Raw genomic sequence first — 10,518 nt, 5'->3', positions numbered from 1 at the left:
GGGAGAGGGGGAGAGGGGGAGAGGGAGAGAGGGAGAGGGAGAGAGGGAGAGGGAGAGAGGGAGAGGGAGAGAGGGAGAGGGAGAGAGGGAGAGGGAGAGAGGGAGAGAGAGACTCACTCTTAAGCAGGCCCCACACTCAGCATGGAACCCAATGCGGGGTTTGATTCCACGACTCTGGGATCATGACCTGAGCTGAAATAAAGAGTCGGACATGCAACCAACTAAGCTACCCAGGTGTCCCACATTTGTGTTTTAGAAAGATCACTGCCAAGTAGTGAGAAAGGACTGAAGGAGTAAAGGATAAAAGAGTTTGAGCCTCTGGGAGAGGTTGATCCACACAAGTCAGCACACCAAGTTAATGCCCAAGCTTCCTGTCCCCCACCATGCTTCATATCACCTTGGCCCCTGTTCCAGAAACAGAACCAAGTCAACCCAGAGTGAGCTCCATGGCGCAAGATTGTGTCGCCTCACAAAAGCTCCCTGTCTACAATGCCCGCCCACCCTTCCCAGCCTCTCTGAACCTACCTTCAGTGAAAACCAGAGTCCTGCTTTCCTGATGCCCCAGTGAGCCTCCTGCAAGGGTCTACAGCAAGTCCTGGTTTACTGACCCGTGTGACACTGAGCCACATTAGGAATTCCATGACTCAAACTTCTCTCCCGAACTCAAGAGTGTAAACTACCTGAAGCCAAGACTTAGATGTCAGCTTTCCAAAGATCTGGAACAAATATGTGATTAACTGACTGAAGCCCATCTGAGGGCTTTTCCAGGCCTATAGGAAGGAGTCACAGTGGAAAATAAAAGGAGCAGAGATGGGGTGCCTGGGTGGCTCAGTTGTTTGAGTGTCAGACCCTGATGTAGGCTCAGGTCACCATCTCACAGTTCATGAGACCAAGCCCTGAGTTGGGCTCTGCAACCAAAGCCTGCTCAGGACTCTCTCTCCATCTCCCTCCATGCCCCTCCTTCATTTGTGCTCTCTCTCAAAATAAATAAACTAAAAAAAAAAAGGAGCAGAGATGATAGAACCAGTCTCTAGGCCCCTAGAAAATCCACAGGACTTAGAATCTAGAGTTGGAGATGTACAGTCCACATTTTCATTTTGCTTTGACATAACACTTTACCTCTCTAGATTTTCATTTCCTTAGCTACATAAAGTGGGTAGATTTCTATAATCTCTAACAAGGCCTTCCCATCTCACTATTATTAAAAAAAATCTTTGACAATCTAGCAAGATCTATAAAATTTGTAATGTATACCCTTTCATCCAACAATTATGCTTCTTAAAATTTATCTTAAACATTTGCACAGGAGTACAAAGTAATATATACAAGAACACTTAATCCAGCATGGTTCATCACTGCAAAATCAGAAACCATTTAAATGTCAGCAATAGGAGAAAGGTTCAATCAATCAATCGTGAAACATCCAGTACAGTGGAATACTACAGCCCCAGAAGCAATGCTAGAAGACATCTATACGTACTGATATGGAAGATGTCCAAGGCAGTGTTATGTAAAAAAAGCAAATAGCAAAGCAATTTACATAGTGAGAGTTCTTGCTTTGTTTTAACAATAATAAATACATGGTGATGTATAAAGAGAAAAAAAATCCATAAGAATACATTCTAAAATTGTTAATGGCTGGTATCACTTCAAAGGATGCAAGGAAAATGTCATCTTCATTCTTTGAATTCTTTTAAGTATCCAATCCATATCACTCCTTTAATGAGATAAAAACAAGGCCATGTCATGGTCCAAAGTCAAGCGAGTTGCACTCCTAGCCTGAGCTCAGAGGTCTCAGCATCTTCCGAACCAAGTTAAGCAGCAGGAGCCCACATCACATCCTCAGAGGTTCAGAAGCCACTTTCTGGCCTTTGCATGAGCTCATCTGACTTGAGCTCCTAGTTTCTACCACAAGTCAGCTGACAGGCCCTCCTGATGATCTTTTCCCAAGAAGTAGGTGTGGACTGTGGACAGAAAGGTGATGAGAGTGGCCAGGGTAGACACAGACCTCTCCATCTGGCCACACTACCCAGGAATCAGTCTGGAACATGCTGTAATTAGGTGTAACACCTCCTTCCACCCACCACATGACAAATCCATTCCTTGCGGTTCTTGGAAACTGAAATACCAAATTTCTTCCAACTGAGTCAAATTCTCTGGACTCTAGAATTACAGCCTAGATAAGGAAACTCTTCAAAATAATGACAAGCCAAAAAAAATGTTTTTTCATTTTTAAAAATATTTCATCTTACTTCTAGGAGTTCAAAGTATTTTTACAGTAGACACACATACATACCATTAGATCTTCTAAAATACCACATGCAATAGTAAATTACCATTCCTGTCCACTAAATAATACCCAAGAGAAAGTAAATGGACATCCAGGAGTTTCTTCTATGCATTTACTAAGCTCTGGCCCATGATCTCATCATCCCTCATAACTATCACATGAAGGAGAGGACAAACATTTGTAGCCCTATGTTCTGGGTAGGGTTCCAAAATAGGCTAAATCCCCCTAGACTTCCGTGAACAAAGAGAAAAGCCTTCAGCACTCACTCAATCCTTACCTAAAAGAACCCACTGCTTCTGGTTGTTCCATGGCACAGCAAGGTCATGGCTGAGATTTCTGTCATCATTGCTAAGAAATGTTTACCTTGCTATTCCTGACCCCCTTGTGTAAATATCAACTACACTTATCCCCAGAATATCAAGTCTGTGGTATAGACTAAAAAGGTATTCCTTTTTAAGGAAATCCCAAGTCCCTACTTACTATAGTACAGAAGCTGCAAATTCTGGCAGAGAGGATAATGCACTGGAAAGCTGGAAGGAAGGTTCGATGCGCCCCTTTTCACTGGAAGCCCCTTGGAAGAGGCAGGAGGAACTGTGAAAACAAGCTTATTTTGCTATTTTACCAGCATCACTCATCTTTGTCCATCCCAGAAAAGTTTTATTAAATGAATAGTTTTACTTTCCCTCAAAGACGTGAGCTATTTTTTTAAAGACACATAACTTCCAAGTTCCTCTAGAAAAATAAAAATTCTGCAAGTGTTAGCCTTTCAAAGCATGAGCAGAAGATGATGAAACTAAAGTCCATGGTACAGTACACAAATAGTACGCGTTCGTATTACTCGGAAACACAGAACGCCAGGGCTACCAGTGTTCCTGCAGGTTCATGTTTATAAACTTGATGACCATATTCATGTGAAACGCAAAACGAACAAACTCTTGCCACCCATAGCACATCTGGCTATTCCTCCTTCCCCTGAGTCAATACCTACATATAATGCTTGCCATGTCTTAGTGAGCAATTCACAAGCTGAATGCAGGCACATGCCACAGTCAAGGAAAAGATGTCCCCCCAAAAGGAGGTAAATGCTTTTTACTTGGTGTTACACAAGTATTACTGAAGTGCCTCAGAAGATCAGCGCAGCAGAAAAGGTAGCACAGCAGAAAGAGCACTGGACCCAAGGGCAGGAATGCCCAGGGTGAACATCTTTGACAAAGCCATCTCCCCTGTTCATCCCCAAGATGCTCTATCATTTCCTCTGGCCTAGACCACCATAGTGGGTTCCTGGCCTGTCTCCCTGACTCTAAACCCTGTGCTCTGGAACTACCTTTCTAAAGCAAAGATCTAACTGTACTGCACCTCTACTTACACACCATCCATGGGCCTCCTCTGCCTCCAGGTCAGAACGTACCTCCTCAGCAACACTGTCAAGAGCCTTTCACCATCTGGCCCCAGAACCCTCTCCAGGCACGCTCTACTGCTCAGGTGCCCCTCATTCTAGCCACCTGGAAAGGACTGGTTTTGGCAACAGCTGACATACTTTGTCCTTCCTTCCAGTCAAGTGTGAATGTCACCACCTCCAAAGTCTTCCCTCAGCTCCTCAGAGAATGTGAGACTCCTCAGAGCTGCCATGAGCTTTCTGCAGAGGCTCCCTCCTAAGCATGCACATACTGCCGGGCCTCCTCTGGCCCAGGCAGACCCACAGGTGGTAAATGCACACGTGGAACTGGAGCCAAATGCCTACTCCAGAACTGACCTTGACCATGTTTCCTAAACAAGATTCTTAAGTTTCTTAAATAAGTCTCAATGTCTGCATTTGCAAAACTGAAATTCTAACAGCTAAAGCGTGTTATTCAGTTTGAGAGAAATAATTTATGTAGAGTACCTAATTCGATGTTTGGAGCTTAGTAAAATCTCAATAAGTGGTGACTATTATACTTCTTATTAATAGGTACTAAATACTCAGTATTTCTTAATCAGAGAGATTTGGCCCTCCACTAACCCAAGGCAAATTACAACGTCTCAGTTTCCTCACCTATAAGGGGGTGGGGGAATTGGGGGCAGAGAGAAGTAGGAGAAGGGGGGTTGGATGAACACATAAGAGACTCACAATTAATGCTAAACTGTGCAACAGGATACCTGAGAAATGAGAACGGTTTCCTTACCCTGACAAATGCGTGGGTCATCACTTTAAAGGGAAAGTCCTCTCTTGGACTCCCTTCTTCCTCAGCTTTCACTTAAATTATTTTTATTCCAATGTTACTTATGTCTAAACATAAAACTAGGTATGCCCTCCCTGCGCCTTAGCTCTTACAAAACTATAAGGTGAACCAATTAAAAAATCTGACAAAAACCAATAAAAGAGAACGCTAATCTGACGTGACAAATGACAATGACCCAATTGGACAGGCATCGCATGGCTGCACATACTGGTACAGCACTACCTCGGAGCAGGCTCCTGGCAACTCTGCCTGCCTGCACCACCGTGAGCTCTGTGACCCCTTCGGCTACCCACCACTCTTCTCTAACAAACGGCTATGAAACCTTTGCTCACGTAACTTCCAGCTATCATCTGACCCAAACACATGATTTCTGCAATAAGCCCACATCTGTTCTTTCTCCCTCAGCTAGAGACAATTAAGGGAGTGCTCAATCAAACACAGATTATGGCACTACTAAAACCTTATGGCACTACTCATCTGTAAGTTCACCTAGATGTATGGAACCTATGAGTTTTTAATTATTATTGAAAAGAGCATTAAAAATTTAATTCTGGTTATAAAAAATGACTTACAAACTCCCAGGAAAATGTGTCCCAACTCTGGGTTAAGAAACATTGTTTTATTTGGAGGAAAAAAAAAAAGGGGCATCTCACCACAGTAACCGCAAAACTCTTAGACCTCATATACCTGACTGTTAAGTGCTTTGCGTGCACTTACAGAGTAACCATACAAACCAGGTACTAAGACAACAAGTGAGGAAACCAAGGCTTGAAGAAAGTATCTAAGCGATGGAGCAGCATGTGAGCTATCTGACTGCAGCATCCGTGGTCTCTGCTCCTTGAAGACAAGCCCAAAGAGCCTTGGTCCATGAACTTGTGAAGAACGGCTGTCCCACTGAAGTGGGACATGGCAAGTTTAAGACAAAAGGGACTTATTCCAAGTGGGAATGGATATCTTCTTAACAGATCACAGTTGGAGATTTGAAGTCACAGTCAGAAATTATGTTTACAATGCCTAAAAATTATTTCAAAAAGATATGACTGTCAAAGATTCCCAGCACAGAAGAGATAGAGAACAAAAACTGGTAAGAAAAAACCACTGAATTCAGAATAACTTTATCCCATGACGAGTTTCAATAGATTGGTATATAGTAGACGTGAGACTGCAGGAAGGGGAATCACGATGGCTGAGAAACAGGGGCAGCTTACCCATGACAGCACATGTGAAGACTCATTCATGCAGCAAACATGTGAGTGCCTACTATGTGCCAGCCACTGCCCCAGGTTCAGCCATGAACAAAAGCATCCCTGCCCTCGTGGAGGTGATGTACTAGTTGGGGAGACAAAGAACATGAGTAAAATAGGAGGGGCTAAATAAGCACGTAGATGCAAGTAAGCAAGTCTAGAGTTTGGTAGTAATAGGGCTCTAAGGGCTGGGAAAAAATAAAGCAGGATATGAGAAAGAATGATGGGAAAGGGGAGATATTTGAGATAATGTCATCTGGCAATCATCAAAAGATCAACTAAACCCTAAATAAGAGTAGGTGACAAAATGAAACTTGATATGGGTTCAACAGCCTTTACTCAAAATATGTGCTGCCTATTAGACTAGGCTCTGTACTGAAGCCAGAGAGATGGCATGAAGGTATCCAAGAATCCATGCACCTTGAGGGGGAAATTGACAGTGTCAGAAACACTAAGGAAGCACAGAGGGGAGCATAGGCTCTTGGGGAAGACAAAACAGCTTCACCATATCAGTGACCTTTAACTTCTCAAGCGGCTTCCAACTTAAAGCAACCAGAGACTGTGCATCTAACCAGCTAGAGTCTTGAAAAAGGTCACTCCCAACTTGAATATTCTCTGACTATATTAGAGGTGGATAGATGCCAGAGCCATGATATGCTTAAGAGAAAGAGGCAGAGGAGAAAGATCTGTATCAGGTGAGGCTAAATTCCTTCAACAGACAAAAGCTGTTTACTGAGCAGGACCTACTGGGTTCCAGGCTCTATGCTCACAAGGATGAGCAAAAGCATGCCAGCATCTCAGGAAGTTAGAGTCAGACCGTCTCCGTTACTAGGCATCCCAAAGGGATGGAGCCGGGAGGAAGTGAGAAGGAGAAGGTGGATGGGAATGGGATGGTGAGCCTATCATCCAGCTAGGGTCAGGCTACAGATGAACATTCCAAGCCTTCCCTGCAGAACAGCAGCACTGAGAGGCTACTACAAGGTGGACCCACTGCCGAGGATGGGGATGCAGGCTCAGCAAAAGTTTAGATTAGGTAAGTAACCACCAAGCTAGCTGTCATGCCCCCTCTACCTCATACTCATCACATCTGTATTCAAGTCATCTACCTCCCCATAAAGTTGTGAATAGCTCATAGGAATCATACCTTCTCTAATCTCTATATTCCTAGCAACTGCAAATGATGAAGGGTCAGTAAATGTTTGACAGAGACCAGGCTTAATGACAGGAGTAAAATAGGAGGGGCTAAATGACTGAGATTTTAATGGGTGTGAAAAGCTGAATAAGCCAGATTCCTGCTAGGTGTCCAAAGCTGCTGAACAGGGGCGGGGCGGGGGGCAACCAGTGACTCTGCATCTAACCAGCTGAACAGCCTTGATGGAGTCACTTCAATTCTGAGTTTCAATTCACAAAATGAGGGAGCTGAAGCAAATCTGAGCTTACAAACCTTTCAGTAGAAAGGAAACAGCTTTTCATCATCCTGAACCGTGAACAATGTCTGTATCTTTGCTTTTGGGGTATGGGGTGCGGCCTTCCCCCTTGTCTGTGCTTCCAAACAAATTACAGAGAAGAGAACAGCCAGCCAGCAAGACCGCCACCACAAGGGCCCAGGAGGTCTGTCAGCAAAAGAGGGCCCCTAGTGATGGGGCAGGTAAGGAGACAGAGGTTAGAGGAGGGGTGGGGGTAGGGACAGCAGGGAGCAGTGCTAATGAGTTATGCAGATCTCAGAGGGGAAACAACAGCCCAAGGAAAGGACTTCTACTTTGAATGAAATATCTGTGCTTTCAAGGTGGTTGTGCACGTCTGGCTTATACCCATCCAGGCACCCAGACACAGTAAGTCATGAAGAAATCATTTTTAAACAACCTAGAAACTCTAAAACTAATTTCGGAGCTGTAAAAGCAATAATTACCCATAAGCAAGACCACCTTTAGCCTCTGAAAAGCTTGTTTATTTATACTGTATCTACAGAGTGCTATCAGACTAGCTTGAGCCTCTGAGAAGTTTCCAGTTAGGATTAGTATGAATACCTAACACTTCCAAAACCCATAATTTCCCCTTACAAAGCTGAATTCCCCAACATTACAGGAAAACCCACAAACTTTGCAGAAGGGAGTAAAAAGCCAATCCAGTCAAAGGAAATCTTCCAGTTCTATAAAAACAAACAAACAAACAAAATACCACAAAGAACACTGAAACATTTCTAGTTAAATAGTTTTTCACTCAATCTTTAATAACTTCATGCTGACACACTTGAAAAGTATTAAATAACATATTCTGTATTTCTGGCAATAGCAATGCCTAAAACTTACTTACAACTTAAGGCAGTAAGTGAGCTTATGCCTTTCAAGTCAAATTTGAGCAAGCTCAAGGCCAGACAAAGCCATGCGTCTGAAAATGCCTGCAAAATAATAAATGCCTGAGGGAACTGTACGGCTTTTTTGCTTCTAAGCTAAATAAAGCCTGGGGGGCTTTGCAAAGATCCTAGTGAGGATAATCCACATGATTACACAGAGCAAACCATCCGATTCCACATGAACCAAGGAAAGTTAATCAAAGAGAAAGAACACTTTAAATATTAAGAAAAACACACCGTTCTGCTTTTTAAAACACTTGGTCAGCGCTGAGGAACGCCATCAGGTCATTTTAACAAGCCAGAACATTTGACTAGCCAGCGTCTCTGTGACAGTCCTGTGTTAACTAAAGGACAAGAAAGATATTTGAGTCCCAACGCTCAGGCCTCACGTCCTCCTCCCAATTCCCAGCAGTCTAGTCTCCCTACTTCCTGCACACCTTTGGATTACTGCACACCGACTTCCTGCACACCCCGGGATTTGTGATACCTTCTTCCTTGAGGGTTACTCAAGCTAATTTCCTCGGCAGCAAGCTCGAAGGTTAAAAGTTCGCAGTCCCAGACCCTCCGTTAAAGTTCAATCAGCATGTGTCTCCTGACAACAAGTTTAGCCGCACCAGACTGATTAATGTATGTAAACAACTCTGAAGAGGTAACGCATCACTGCAAGGATAGAAGTCAGCAGGCTGAAGGTACGCGCTCCGGGAGAGGCGGCTGGCAAAGCTGGCCCGCCGGGCGCAGCCTCTACTGACGTTCACAGCGGCTCCTTCCACGCAACAGGTCCACGCAGGCAGGGCCCCAGCGGCGGGCACCTGGGCACCTGCCCACAGGTCCCAAAGCATACCTCTCCTCCTGCACGATATCCTCCAGCTCACCTCCCCTCACCTCCAATTCCCAACCGGCCCTGGAGCCAAGGCCGGCCAGCTCGCCAAACTACAATACTTTCAAGCACTGCCCACCAGCGATAAGGCCCCGGGGGCACATTCCTCCGAACATGCCTAGTTAGTGCAGCTCACTTGCGCGCTGCCCACCCGGGAAGCGCGCCCTGGCTAGTGGTCGGGGAATGCAGTGCAAGGAAAACTACCCTGAGAGCAGATGCCACGCTCTGTCCTTCCACCTGGGAACAGCCCCAGCCACCTGGCTCCTCACCTGCCCGGGTACAAATGCCAGTTGTTTGTACTTAGACGTGCATCTAAACTCCTTACCAGCCCAGAACGTTTCCTTAGTCTCGCAAGCTCTAGTGACTACTTGGAAAATATCAAGTCGCTCGCTTTGTATAAAATGACAAGGAACTTTTAATGCGAGGGGAGGAGGGTAAGGGAGGAAGAGGCAGGTGAATGCAGGTAGTGGTGGTTCTGCGGGACGTGGCGACGGGATCTGGAGGTAGAAGAGGGATATGTGGAAGGGAGGTGACCACGGGAGAGAGGAAGGAGAGGGCTGGCCAGGCTCGGCCGAGTTCCCCCAAAGGCGGCGCGCAGGTGAGGCCGGACACTCACCTCGGGCAGCTCGCGGAGCTGGTTGGCGTCCAGCAGCAGCTCCTCCAGGCTGCGGGCGTAGCGGTAGATCTCCTCGGGGACATAGACCAGCGAGCAGTGGCGCTTGTCGATCGTCTCCACATGACGGTTGCACCGCCACAGGGGGATGCAGTGGAACATCGCCGCCCCCGCCGCCGGGTCCCGAGCCGCGGAGACCCGGGCTCTGAGCCCGCTCCGCCCGGCGGCTCCGCTCCGCCCGCTGCCCAGTCCGCACTCGTTGGCTCCCGTGCTCGCTTGCTCCTCGCGCCGGGGTTCGCGGTCCCAAACGCTTCCAGGAACCTCGGGCGGGAGCCCCAGCCGAGTCCCAGCGCCCCCGCCCGCCAGCCGGTGCGTCCCCTCCCACCTTCCAGTCGCGCCGCCGCGGCCGCTACTGCCGCGCGGAGCTTCCTACTCGCGGCCACCGCGCGACTGAGCATGCGCGCCAGTGGGCGCGCGCGAGGGCGTATCCCGGCCCGGGGGATGCTCCGCTCCGGGTTTTCCCGGAGACCTGGAGTCGGAGAGGGTCGAAACCTGCGGACCGGGCGCTCTCGGTCCCCCAACTCTGGCTGGGATTCCGGGAGCGTTCGGCCCTCTGAGGAAGCCTGACTCCAATGGAGCTTGGGGTAAAGATGAAGCAGAGGAGAGGTGGCCTGAGAGGAGCAGAACAACTTTGATTTTTAGTTACTTAACTCGCTCTCGTCTCCTCGCTCCCCTTCCCCAAAACAACTTTCTCTTCCGGGGTCAGGCAGGACCGCCCCCCGAAGCGTACCTTGCGCGCCTTGGGCGCCTCGAGCTACGAGATTCGGTGTGATTTTGAGGTGCCCTGGCTGCCAGCAGGAGTGAGCGGACCGCCCTCCGCCCTGCACCGGGCCTGGCCGTGCCCTCTGGTCCGTGGGCACCG

At 47.2% G+C, this 10,518-nt stretch overlaps 1 protein-coding gene across 2 annotated transcripts in view; it reads right to left on the bottom strand.

Moving 5' to 3' along the window:
* LRRC1 (leucine rich repeat containing 1) overlaps nt 1–10,001 on the bottom strand; it is a 136,276-nt gene extending 126,275 nt beyond the window's left edge. Inside the window, exon 1 of one of the 2 annotated variants that reach the window (XM_049653839.1) lies at nt 9,600–10,001. In XM_049653839.1, coding sequence (XP_049509796.1) covers nt 9,600–9,758 — 159 coding nt within the window. In that variant the 5' untranslated portion in view covers nt 9,759–10,001. The remainder of the gene's footprint in view (nt 1–9,599) is intronic. The other variant, XM_049653840.1, reaches the window with a different exon arrangement.
* Between the last annotated feature and the right edge of the window lie 517 nt (nt 10,002–10,518).

The sequence above is a fragment of the Panthera uncia genome (genome assembly GCF_023721935.1).
Source record: "Panthera uncia isolate 11264 chromosome B2 unlocalized genomic scaffold, Puncia_PCG_1.0 HiC_scaffold_24, whole genome shotgun sequence".
NCBI lineage: Eukaryota > Metazoa > Chordata > Mammalia > Carnivora > Felidae > Panthera > Panthera uncia.
Note: the sequence above shows the minus strand (reverse complement) of the source record. Positions and strands in the feature narration are given on the sequence as shown.